Below are 13,527 nucleotides of genomic sequence, written 5' to 3' on the forward strand. Positions count from 1 at the left end.
CGTTGTGTTTTAGCTCCTAAATCATATTTATGGCGTGGTGTATTAAAAAATATTTAAACCACCCAAACCACACCGTGCACACCCCAAATAAGACCTCAAAAATACTCGAACTCAAATCAATACCAGAACATTTTCTCGAAATGAAAAAAAAAAATCACCAAACATAAAACGTAGGCGAGAGATATTTTTAAATTTTTATAAAGAAGGGAGAGGCGCACGGTAATTATCATGCACCTCGTATTGTACAAAAGTTTCACGTCTTACACCACGCACCACGCACCACGCACCACACACCACTCTTCTTCTTCTCCTCGCTCTCTCTCTCTCTCTCTAGAAAACAATAGAGATTGATCAAAAACTCGTAACTAAAACCGGAGAGAGAAAACCCCCCCAAACGTAAAGCACCATAGTAATGAAGCAAAGCTCAGCGTCCGAGGCGGTCTCATCGTCTTCTTCATCGGCGCCCATTCCCTCGGACCACTTACAGCCAGCCACGTCATCGTCTTCATCGGAGAAAACCCCATCAATCTCCGCGGCGGCGGAGGACCTGGCGGTAGCGGCGAGGGACGGGGGCGGTGCCCAGGAGACAGTGACTGTCGATCGTCGTGGGGAGTACTCGGCAGTGTGTCGATGGACGGTCCATAATTTCCCAAAAATCAAGGCTAGGGCATTGTGGAGCAAGTATTTCGAGGTGGGAGGGTATGATTGTCGACTCTTGGTATACCCTAAGGGAGACTCTCAGGCTTTACCTGGGTACATCTCTATTTATCTTCAAATCATGGACCCTCGGGGCACATCGTCCTCCAAATGGGACTGCTTCGCGAGCTACCGCTTGGCCATCGTCAACCTTCTTGACGATTCAAAGACCATTCATCGGGATTCCTGGCACCGATTCTCAAGTAAGAAGAAATCCCATGGTTGGTGCGATTTTACGCCATCTTCTACTGTCTTCGATTCCAAACTGGGTTATTTGTTTAATAGCGATTCCGTTTTGATAACCGCTGATATATTGATATTGAATGAATCCGTTAATTTCACACGGGACAATAATGAACTGCAATCGTCTTCGGCGTCGTCAATGATGATGATGTCGTCTTCGGTTGTTGCTGGGCCTGTTTCTGATGTTGTAAACGGAAAGTTCACTTGGAAAGTTCACAACTTTACTTTGTTCAAGGAAATGATTAAGACCCAAAAGATAATGAGCCCTGTTTTCCCCGCAGGGGAGTGTAATTTGAGGATTAGTGTCTATCAGAGCTCAGTGAATGGAGTCGAGTATTTGTCCATGTGTTTGGAGAGCAAGGACACAGAGAAGACGGTCTTGTTGTCCGATAGGAGCTGTTGGTGTTTGTTTCGCATGTCGGTTCTAAATCAGAAACCTGGCTCGAATCACATGCACAGGGACTCCTACGGGCGGTTTGCTGCTGACAATAAGAGTGGGGATAATACCAGTTTGGGTTGGAATGATTATATGAAGATGTCGGATTTTGTTGGGCCGGATTCGGGGTTTCTGGCTGACGATACTGCGGTGTTTAGTACATCCTTTCATGTAATCAAGGAGTTCAGTAACTTTTCCAAGAGCGGAGCCTTGGTTGCAGGGAGGGGTGGAAATGGGGCAAGGAAATCAGATGGTCACATGGGAAAATTCACTTGGCGGATTGAAAATTTCACAAGGCTGAAGGATCTTTTGAAAAAGAGGAAGATAACAGGCCTTTGCATCAAAAGTAGGAGGTTTCAGATAGGAAATCGAGATTGTCGTCTCATTGTTTATCCCCGAGGTATGCTTGATCATTGCTCTGGAAACTTTTTATAATGTTAATCTCCATAAATGTTTAGCTATTGACCACATAAGTTTTCTTTGTCTAGACTTATTAGATATATCCTTCACATGCTTTTGAAACTCTGCGATTGTCATTCTTATACAGATAATTGACGACTTGTACTGTCTATGTTGTTGTTATGGAAATGCGGTGTTAACTCAGCTTCTTCTGTAATCGTTTCACTTGAACTTATTTTAGCTAAATTCTAGTGGCCTGCCGTCATGGTCTGATTAAAAAGATCTCGTATATGATTGATGATATCAAGGTATTGTAAACCGGGTTATTATTTATCATCATTAATAATCGGCATGCTTGATTAAAACTTGCTCAAATTGTGCACAATGTGTTTATGTTGAAATTCTCTGTTTGCCTAAGGTGAATGTTCCTCATTTAATAATAAATAGGTATACTGCAATTGCTTAAGTGGTCTTGAGATAGTGTTTTGATGAAAGCTTTTGTATGTTTGGTGGTATCAGGGCAGTCTCAACCACCGTGCCACCTTTCAGTGTTTCTTGAAGTTACAGATTCACGGAATACTTCCAGTGATTGGAGTTGTTTTGTGAGTCATCGTTTATCAGTTGTGAACCAGAGGATGGAGGATAAATCTGTCACTAAAGAGTCTCAGAATCGCTATTCCAAAGCTGCAAAGGATTGGGGTTGGCGGGAGTTTGTGACACTTACAAGTCTCTTCGATCAAGATTCTGGGTTCCTTGTTCAAGACACTGTTGTTTTCTCTGCGGAAGTCCTTATATTAAAAGAGACATCAGTAATGCAGGACTTTACAGATCAGGATTGTGATTCTGTAAACGGAAGTTCCCAAGTTGATGGAGCTGGGAAGAAGAGCTCATTTACGTGGAAGGTGGAAAACTTCCTGGCTTTCAAGGAAATAATGGAGACTCGGAAAATCTTTAGTAAATTCTTTCAAGCTGGTGGCTGTGAGCTTCGAATTGGTAGGCTTGCATATTTTGCTTTTTTCTTCTTTTAGAAGGTGGTTTCTGTTTTTTGCATTGTTTATGTGACTGATTTGTTTCTTTCCTTCTTTTTTACAGGCGTATATGAGTCCTTTGACACCATATGTATATATTTGGAAAGTGATCAGGCAGTTGGTAGTGATCCAGATAAAAACTTCTGGGTCAGATACAGGATGGCAGTTATAAACCAGAAGAACCCAACCAAAACTGTTTGGAAAGAATCTTCTATATGTACAAAGACATGGAATAATTCTGTGTTGCAGTTCATGAAGGTCTCAGATATGTTGGAAGCGGATGCAGGGTTTCTTGTACGTGACACAGTTGTTTTTGTTTGTGAAATCTTGGACTGTTGCCCTTGGTTTGAGTTTTCAGACCTAGAGGTCAGTACTTTAGCCTTTTTTCAATGTATTATGCTATGTTATTTATATATTTGTATGTATTGGCAAATTGTTATAATGTTTTCTAATGTAAGCAATGTTTTTGTGATTATAGCTTAGATGGAATTTATGCAGTCATGTTTTCTGTTTTTGCTTTGGTCGTGGTAAATTTTAACCTGTTTTCTATATTGAAGGCTGAATCTTTTCTAGTATTATTCCTATAAAGAATGATGTTGGTATTTGTAACGCCAACATCTTTGTCTATTTGTGGTTTATTTTTATTTTATTATGTTTAGCTGTGTATTCACTTTCTTTTTTTTGGCATGTGCTGCTGTTGTTGTTATCTGTTTTCTATTCCCTTAAGAGGAACTAAAGCTATGAGGTTCTTAAGAAAGGACACAATATTAGGTGACTTGTACAAAGATAATTTTTTATGGGCAAGTGTCATCTTTATCTTTCTATCTAAAATTTGGATTCTATATAGTATTTCTCATGTTCGTGTGTTGTCTGTCTCTTATCAGGTGTTGGCTTCAGAGGATGATCAAGATGCTTTGACAACTGATCCCGACGAACTCATTGACTCTGAAGACAGTGAAGGAATCAGTGGTGATGAAGAAGATATTTTTAGAAATTTGCTCTCTAGAGCTGGTTTCCATCTTACATATGGAGATAATTCTTCCCAGCCACAGGTCACTTTACGAGAAAAGCTCTTAATGGATGCTGGTGCAATTGCTGGTTTTCTGACTGGACTTCGCGTGTATCTTGATGACCCTGCTAAAGTGAAACGGTTGCTTCTTCCAACGAAGCTCTCTACTAGTAATGATGGAAAGAAGCTTCCGAAGACTGATGAATCTTCACCGAGTTTGATGAATTTACTAATGGGAGTCAAAGTGCTGCAGCAGGCAATTATTGATTTACTTTTGGATATAATGGTTGAGTGTTGTCAACCTACAGAAGGAAGTTCTAGTGGTGATTCTTCTGATGCAAACTTAAAAAATTCTCCAGATGGAAGTGGGGCTTCTAGTCCTCTTGAATCTGACAGAGAAAATGGAGGCACAGAATCTGCCCAATATCCTATACATGAGAGGTTAGATTCTGGTGTTGATGAAACAAGCAGTGCTTCTGCTGTACAAAGTTCCGATGTGAATGAGATTCGTGTACTTGGGAAAGCTCTTCCTGGACAGCCTATTTGTCCACCAGAAACATCTGCTGCAGTTTCAGAAAATGTGTCTCTTCAGGCAAAGGTAAAATGTTTGTTGTTTTATTAATGAAACCTTGGTTAATTCATGTATGCTGATGCTTGAACCAGTTGATTTTCCAGACCAAGTGGCCAGAGCAATCTGAGGAGCTCTTAGGGTTGATTGTTAATTCACTGAGAGCTTTGGATGGAGCTGTTCCACAAGGATGTCCTGAACCACGACGAAGGCCTCAGTCTGCTTCAAAAATTTCTCTTGTGTTAGATAGAGCTCCTAAGCATTTGCAGACTGATTTAGTTGCTCTTGTCCCCAAATTGGTTGAACACTCTGAACATCCGCTTGCTGCTTTTGCTCTTCTGGAACGGCTTCAGAAGCCAGATGCCGAGCCTTCCTTATGGATGCCTGTAAGATCTCTGATGGTCATTAAGTAGTTGATTATGTATTTGTATTTACATGCTAATTCTCCTTGGCTTGTAGAAACTGGATGTGCTTGTGCTGTATATGTATTGTTACTTTGAATTTGTACTATATTATTCCTTAAACTATGCTAATCTTGCTTGCCAGGTTTTTGGTGCTCTTAGTCAACTGGAATGCGATAGTGAAGTTTGGGAGCGAGTTCTACTCAAGTCTTTTGAACTGCTGGCTGATTCAAATGATGAACCTCTTGCTGCAACCATAGATTTCATATTCAAAGCTGCATCACAGTGCCAACATCTTCCTGAAGCAGTATGTATAGAACATCTTGAAATTTTATTGTATTTACTTCTCATGTTATGAATTATATTTTATGATGACTTTCATTTTAGTTGACATTCTTTGATCTCTGTTGTAGGTCAGATCGATTCGCGTTAGGCTAAAAAGTTTGGGTGTAGATGTTTCTCCTTGTGTCCTTGAGTTTTTGAGTAAAACTGTAAATAGTTGGGGCGATGTTGCTGAAACCATACTCAGAGACATTGATGCTGACGACGATTTCGGTGACAATTCCTTAACAAGGCAATGTGGGCTTTTTTTATTTGGTGAGCATGATGGGGCCACTTCTAAGAGGTTGCATCTGGTGGATGAGCAAGCTTTTTGTGCTAGTAGTTATTTTTCTGATATCTATATTTTGATTGAGATGTTATCCATCCCTTGTCTGGCTGTCGAAGCTTCTCAAACATTTGAAAGAGCTGTATCTCGAGGTGCAATTGTGGCTCATTCTGTAGCCATGGTTTTGGAAAGACGCCTTTCTGAAAGGTTGAATCTTAATGCCAGATTTCTGTCTGAAAATCTTCAGCATGCAGAAGATGATGTGGAGGGAGAAGTTGATGAGCAGCTAACAGTCCAACCAGATGATTTTACTTCAGTCCTTGGGCTTGCCGAGACTTTAGCCCTCTCTAGTGATGCTTCTGTGAAGGAATTTGTAAAGATGTTATACACAATGCTGTTTAAGTGGTATGCTGATGAGTCTTACAGAGGGAGGATACTAAAGAGACTGGTCGATCGTGCCACCATTGCTGCAGATAATACCCGTGAAGTAGATTTAGATTTGGATATTTTAAATACTTTGGCTTGTGAGGAGCAAGATATTATCAAGCCAGTTTTGAGCATGATGCGGGAGGTTGCTGAACTTGCCAATGTTGATCGAGCTGCTCTTTGGCATCAATTATGTGCCAGTGAAGATGAAATTGTTCGCATACAGGAAGAAAAGAAAGCTGAAATTGCCAATCTGGTCAAAGAGAAAGCTATTGTATCCCAAAAGCTGAGTGAATCGGAGGCCAGTAACAATCGTCTCAAGGTACTTGTTGGTAGGGCTAGAACTATCACGTGTTGTTAATTCTTTTTGGAGAATATTAGAATTCACGCCTATAATTATATGGCAGTGTGAAATGAAGGCTGAAGTGGACCGCTTTGCCCGGGAAAGGAAGGAGCTTTCTGAACAAATACAAGAAGTTGAGAGTCAGCTTGAATGGTTCCGTTCAGAGCGAGATGATGAAATTAGAAAGCTAACTGCTGAAAAGAAAGTGCTCCAAGATCGTCTTCATGATGCAGACACGCAAATCTCCCAGTTGAAGTCTCGGAAACGGGATGAATTAAAGGTCTTGATTACTTTTATCCTTGGCACCCAGCTTGATGTTTTTCTTATTTTTTTAATTTTATAGTTGTATCTACATTAATCGTGCTAAAAATTCATCTGTTTAGCCATTAAAAAAAGTATCATGGTTAAATATTGATGAGGACACTGAAATTTGCGTAACGTTGCGCTCATTCCCCCAGAATGGGTTTGCTTTTGGGAGATTTTTGCTGGACTGCCATCTATCTACATGTATAGATGATGATAATGTAGTGCATCTGCTTGTTTCGTAAGGAGTATAATGCAAAGCTCGTCATTAATTTGGTGGGATTTTATTCTAATGTGATGGGTTTTTTTTTTAAATTCTTGGTTTTTCATTAATCTATTTGATATGGATACATCTCTAGAGAAACTCCTTGCTTTGCACCAATTTGTTCAAGTCAGAAAATGTCACACATAATCCAGTACAAGATTTTATTTCTTTATTCTCTGCTAATATTAATTGTCACAGAACAACGGATGAATGTCATTATGTGCATTTGTTTATTGTGTAATGATATGTTATGTGCACACAGAATATGCAACAAAACATTGTATTAGACTATTGAGTAACGATGCTCTTATTTTTTTAGATTTCTTTTGGTCAAAAGAGATCACTTAGCTTTAAAGATGCTGGTTAACAAAAGTTATGTATTTGAACATAAAAGTCAAAATCCATCTGTATTTATATTGCCACCGTTCTAGTATTGAATCTATTGATGTGTGTGCATTCTTGCAATGCTCCAATATGTTAATTTATATGATCTTTCTCCTTTGTACGCATCCAAAAACATGACATTCCATTAATGTGCTAGATCCCTACTAAGTGTTTAATGTTTTATGTCTTGATTTTGTAACATTGCATGCGTTTTTCTAACCAGACATTTTAAATGTCACAGAAAGTGGTAAAGGAGAAAAATGCTCTTGCTGAAAGGTTGAAGGGTGCAGAAGCTGCACGCAAAAGATTTGATGAAGAGCTGAAAAGATACGCCACAGAGAATGTAACCCGAGAGGAAATACGGCAATCTCTTGAGGATGAAATTCGACGATTGACTCAGACAGTTGGACAGACTGAAGGAGAAAAGCGGGAGAAGGAAGAGCAGGTTGCTCGCTGCGAAGCATATATTGATGGGATGGAATCAAAATTGCAGGCTTGCCAGGTCTGTTCTCTTTTCTTAATTGGTCTAATTATTTGTTCTCTACCTGATTTTTTTTGGCGCTTCTCATGTTGAACTTCATAAATTGTTGCTTTGGACTTCCTAAACCTGCCATACTAGTTTCATGATCATCCTGTAGCTTGCACTCGTGATTTTTATTATACTTCGAGCTCTTTCAATGTTACTTTATTGAAGCCTTTATTTTTGCTGCAGCAATATATTCACACACTGGAGGCTTCTCTTCAAGAGGAAATGTCTCGCCATGCTCCGCTGTATGGTGCTGGACTGGAGGCTCTATCAATGAAGGAATTGGAGACTCTATCACGCATCCATGAAGAGGGACTAAGGCAGATCCGCACTCTTCAACAGCGTAATGGCAGTCCTGCCGGTAGTGCTCTTGTGAATCCCCACTCTCTCCCCCACAATCTATACCCTGCAACACCACCCCAAGTTGCTGTTGGATTGCCACCTAACCTCGTTCCGAATGGTGTTGGGATCCATAGCAATGGGCATGGTGCAGTTGGACCCTGGTTCAACCATACATGAATTCTGAAAGCACAGCTTTCTTAATGTTGGTATGGGCATTCGTTCACCCATTTTTTTCTCTACAAATCTTTTTCTTATTCCTCAGTTATTTCTTGGCATTTTGACTGGTAGTACTATTGGAACACATGGGGGAGAAAGGATAGATGGAAGATGAACCGGGTAGGGTTATAGTTACTTTATGCGAGGAAGCAAGTCTATTAGAACTAACAGTTGCAAATGCCTTACTGATATTCGTAATTTTTTCTCATTCGCAAAGTCAATTATAGGAGTTTTGCTTAATGCCAGTCTCTTTCTTATGAACTTGTTACTTATTTTTATCGTTTAGTTTTTAAACATCGCGCAACGATTTTGTCGGTAGTTCTAACTTCTAACATCGCTAAAGGAAAAAAATAAAGTATTGCATTCCTCTTCTGATGAATGATAACAGTTATGTTCTGGTTTGGTATCAACTATAGGTAGTAATTAGTCTTACTTAGCTTCAGCCATGTTTAATGCTGCAAATTAAGTATGGCTTGGGCTAGTAATTTGGGGTTTGTGGTTCACTTCATGTAGAAGTAAGTAAATCTATACTGCTGGATAAGATCAAAATAATAATAACCATTAGTCGAACGGCCTCATCTTTGACCTAATTGCTGGCTTACATAGAGAGAATATTTAACATAATTTACACGTTATGTAATGTAAAATGGGAAAATTTGGTATGATATATTTGATATCAGAGTTTGTCACAAAATAGTAATAATAATGTCTTGCAAGAAACTTGCAATTGACTTTTATTGTCTCAATTTCCTTGAAAAATCTGGTTCAAATTTGCGCATTATGAACGTGAATGTTGATGATTCGACTTCTTATTTGATCATTATCGAAAGTAGAAGCAAATCAATTGATGATGGGTGCGGTTGTTGTCTCTCTTTTGGATATGCATGTTAATTGTTATCTAAAGTAGCTTTTCTCCATTTTGAGTTCTCCAATTTTTGAGCACTTGGTTGACGAGATGGCGTCTAAACAAGCAAAAACATTTTGAAATTATTACCGTATACCATATAAATTTGTCTCATTTTTGGAATATTATATATATTGATAGCAGTCGATGGTACATATTGATTCGATTGGTGATTACGTAAATATTCATAGCAAAAAATGACTGCTATGTAATATTTTGTGACTGCTATATAAGTTGGTATTACCTGTATTCACATGTATATGTAAATTATGTAAACAAAGAAATCTAGTGTATTATGTATAACAATCACATTAGATTTGAATTGTCATTGGTAAGCAGCAAGTTACCCACGGGAAGACTGTAGTAGTTGGGTGAGTTTCCTTGCATGGAGGTGGAGGCCAAAACCATCATAACTAACGGGAAAATTCAATATATATATAGGACAATTCTCATGCAGGGGCTTTACTTTAAGCCCTATTGGTGAGACTCTCAGTGTTCTAGACATTTGAACAGTTTTCAGCGCGATTTTTTTTATGATAGTATATATTGGAGCTATTTAGAGCATCAACACGATTTTTAGAAAATTATGAATAGTTTACAGTGAAAACTAGGTTCAAACATGTTGCACGCGTGACTAATTTTTTTTATGCGCGTGGAAAGCAACATGTTTGAATCTAGTTTTTGGTACTATAAACTATTCGGAATTTTCTGAAAATTTGCAGATGCTCTAAATAGCTACAATATACACGGTCATAAAAAAAAATCGCGCCGAAAACTGTTCACGGGTCGAGAAACACTGAGAGCCCTATAGGACTTAAAGTGGAACCCCTGTAGAAGAATTGTCCTATATATATGTATATAATATAAACGTGGCAACGTCTATCTTCATTTGACTGTTGTAACGTTCTTTATTGCCATTATCTTTCCAACTAATGTTTATTGCCTAATTAATCTAAAAAAAAATCAAAATTATTAATTTTATATATTTTATTTATTTGTTTTCATCATCATTATAATATTACTCGTCAAAAACTTATTTAGTGATTTATAGTAAGTATACATGAGTAATAACCATTGATAAATCTTCCTTATATATAAATTTTAAAGCTTTAAAATAATACTAGTAGGTAATAAAAATAAAAATATAATTTGAATCAAGATGAATGTTTATAAGCTAAAATATGACAAACTACTATTAATACAAATAAGTCTTTTTACTATGCATTTTGCTCGTCATTAAAGATTTATTGCGTCGAACGATTCGTCATTAAAGATTTATTATGTCGAACGATCGTCTAACAATCGCTCGACGTAATAACTATGGATGTAAAAAAACTCAAGTTACGACGCATTATGAGCGTCATAGTAACTTTTAGTCAGCGTAAAATACTCACTATCAAAAATAAAACTCAGAAATCATCTTCAATCTTCCCCATATAAATAATCTGTATATATTTCAAATAATCTGGTTTAAACAGAGCCAAAATCTCTACAAAATTTGAAAATCATTACAAATATTAAATCCCAAAATCATAGCCATAAACCAACATAGACAAAATCATATAATATGTACTCCCAAAATCACAACTATAATAGAAACCCAAATTACAACTCAAAATCATGAAAAAAAAGTCGGAAAAATAAAAAGGTGAACATGTCACTTGGATGTCAAAGAACCTAGCAGCGAGCGTAGCAATTTGAGGCACTTAGCTCAGTTGTCGTTGTAGAAGAAAGTCATAGTAGAACGCTATGTAGAAGATTTTGAATTATAAATAGAAGAAGATTTCTCTCAGCTCACTATACACTTTTACTCACTTCTAATACAAAAAATACCACTGAAACATTAGCAACTGCTTCTCCAAACTTCAAGACACATATATTTAGAGAGAGATAGAGAGAAAAGAGAGAGAACTTCAAGACAAATGAGAGAGACTTCAGCTAACCAATCAGAAATTAAACTAAGCTAAAGTCTTCAATATAACACTAAAAGTTTAATAAAACCATGATAACAGCTCCACCACCTAATTTTAGATAACAATAAACGAGAGCATTTTTACATTAACATCCACAACATATGACAAAAACACATGTAATCTAAACCAAAGTATATGATAAATATATATATATATAGGAATTAAAAACCAAATTTACCTGACAATATATCTTAAAATTTTGGTAAAATCAGATCCTGTCATTCTAATCCAAAAGATAATGCCCTGCTTCTAGCTCTCCAATCCAAAAGCTAATGCGCTAATTTAAACCAAGTAGATTATTCATAAGAATGGTACTAACGGATACTGAATGCAACAAATTTAGACACAAACATGGCTACATTATATGGTCCTTAATTTGGTGTTGGCAGTGGCTATTAATAGCTCGTTAACTAGTACGAGGAATCCTATAAAATTTGGATGTGTGGAAAAATGACTCGATAATCTTTATTCACAAGTAATGGCCTTTTAATAGGCTGTATACAGAATCATCATTTAAGTTGTACAAATAAGATCGTAATATGACAGCTCCTAGGTCAACTAATCAGCCCTAGTATCAAGGAATATACACGAGTATTTACAAAAAAGAAACTAACATATTCGGTTTCCCTAGATGGAAGTATACCGAATATCTCAATTAAATACATAATATATTCTAATTATTTCTACACATCAACAATATCATACATAGTATACAGTCCAGGATTGATAATGACAACGTTTGAACAAACTTTTAATGACTCCAAAACCATAACAAAATGACATCAAATCAAATATTAATGAGCATACAATACAACTTTGGGCTACTAATTATCCTTACCTCAACTCATATGATGACCAAGATAATTATTCACCCAACATTCCATAAAAGTACATCTTAAAAATGCCCGTCTACATCTCAGAATATCATACCAAGACTCTAAAAAGTCAAGAAATGTGAAAGTGGAATTAATATTAGAATATGAGTTGCCTAATGACTCGCATCAAAGATCAAGATACCTCATTCAGAAGTGTGGAATTCAGTTCCAACAACAAGCTTTAGTTAGTCATGTGCTTTACATTACACATGACTCACTTTTTTTATCCATTATATTAAAAGGCTTTGCTTCAGCCTTTGTTTTTCCGCCTCTTCTCTGCTCCTTTATAAAGTCCAAGTCTTGCCTCTTTATTTGAACACTTGATCAGAATTTTGAGAGAGCCTTGTAAATTTTCTTGGAGAGTTTAGAGTGAGGTTTCATAAGAGAGAGAAAGAGTGAAATTTTTTAAGGGACTTAAATCCCAGTTAGAATTTCTGTTCTTGTTCTTACTTCTAGTTTTAGAGTTCTTCTTTGGTGAGCTCCATTTTTCATGTAATTGTGAGGCAAGATTCATAGGTGTACTCCAACCAATATTGTTGATCTGAGCTTCTTGAAGAGTAGCTCATCGTGGATGTAGGCTCCCTTTAGTGAGCTGAATCACGTTAATTTTGGTTGTCTCTTTTTTACTTGTTAATTCCTTTGAATCTCTAGTACATTGCTTTGTGTATTCTCTGGTTGTGCGTGTGTTTCTGTGCAGGACTAAAGAAGTTGCTCTAGGTGCTTAAAATTCCTACAGTGGTATCAGAAGCCAGGCTATTGGCAAGATTAACCTTCAGGTACAGTTCAAAATCAATAAAGATTCAAGAAAGAAAGGAGCAAGGTTCAAGAACTTAAGTCTCTTAAAGCAGAAATGGCCTCGTCAAAGATTGACATTGAGAAATTCAATGGGAAGAATGACTTCTACCTATGGAAGGAGAAGTTAATGGCACATTGATTAGTGTCAAAAAAATACACATTTATTGATTTTAATAGTTAAAATAGATTAAGTTTTAATTAATATTTTTATGAAATTAATATGATTTAATTTATAAATAAAAATATTTAATTTTAATTTAATTTGTTTTATTTTGTAGGATTTAATTGGTATTTTTGGCACTTGGAAACATAGAAAAAAAAAGAAATAAATAAAATTGAAAAAATGAGGAAAAGTTGGCATTTTTGCAACTTGAAGCCCAGAATCCGGCCCAAAGATCCCAGGCCTGCCAGCATCTTTTTCCCTCTCCCTCTTTCCCCTAGCGCCAAGTGGCATTTCGTCTGCTCGCCACACGCACCCCACTTGGCGACCTGAGCCAAGCCTGCGACCCATCTGCCTACCCGTGTGCCCGCCCACGTGAGCCGCACTTGCCCTGGACCTCGACCCGCACCCAACCTGCCCTCTCCTCAGTTGTTGAGCGTCCACATGGCGCTTCTCTATTGGCCACGGCTGGGTCAAAGCCCCAGCCACTTTCCAGCCCACTTTGTGTGCTCTTTGGGACTTGGACCTTCCATTTTGAGCTTCAGAGCTCACATTTTGTGGTGATTTAGAAAAATGGGTAAAATAACCATTCACTAAAATAGCTAGGTTAATATTAATAATAAGATTT

The 13,527-nt window shown here is 37.4% G+C and overlaps 1 protein-coding gene across 2 annotated transcripts; it reads left to right on the forward strand.

Annotated features, from left to right (window-relative positions):
- Positions 1 to 289: 289 nt before the first annotated feature.
- On the forward strand, positions 290 to 8,437 carry LOC133803582 (uncharacterized). Of its 2 annotated transcripts, none has more exons than XM_062241675.1 (10): positions 290 to 1,775; positions 2,294 to 2,767; positions 2,867 to 3,168; positions 3,687 to 4,409; positions 4,475 to 4,765; positions 4,926 to 5,087; positions 5,194 to 6,135; positions 6,221 to 6,436; positions 7,350 to 7,610; positions 7,821 to 8,437. In XM_062241675.1, the coding sequence occupies exons 1-10, from the start codon at positions 413 to 415 to the stop codon at positions 8,151 to 8,153; spliced, it is 5,067 nt and encodes a 1,688-aa protein (XP_062097659.1). In that variant the 5' UTR covers positions 290 to 412; the 3' UTR covers positions 8,154 to 8,437. The 2 variants fall into 2 exon arrangements, with proteins under 2 accessions (XP_062097659.1, XP_062097660.1); XM_062241676.1 differs by having other exon boundaries at positions 291 to 1,775; positions 4,487 to 4,765.
- Positions 8,438 to 13,527: the final 5,090 nt, after the last annotated feature.

This window comes from Humulus lupulus, chromosome X (genome assembly GCF_963169125.1).
Source record: "Humulus lupulus chromosome X, drHumLupu1.1, whole genome shotgun sequence".
Taxonomy (NCBI): domain Eukaryota; kingdom Viridiplantae; phylum Streptophyta; class Magnoliopsida; order Rosales; family Cannabaceae; genus Humulus; species Humulus lupulus.

What these genes read in the sequence shown, in the direction of transcription:
- LOC133803582 (XM_062241675.1), top strand. Translation starts at nt 413, where the DNA reads ATGAAGCAAAGCTCAGCGTCCGAGGCGGTCTCATCGTCTTCTTCATCG. An exon ending in TGGCTGTGAGCTTCGAATTG is followed by an intron (nt 2,768 to 2,866) that starts GTAGGCTTGCAT and finishes TCTTTTTTACAG; the next exon opens with GCGTATATGAGTCCTTTGAC. An exon ending in CAAAATTGCAGGCTTGCCAG is followed by an intron (nt 7,611 to 7,820) that starts GTCTGTTCTCTT and finishes TTTTTGCTGCAG; the next exon opens with CAATATATTCACACACTGGA.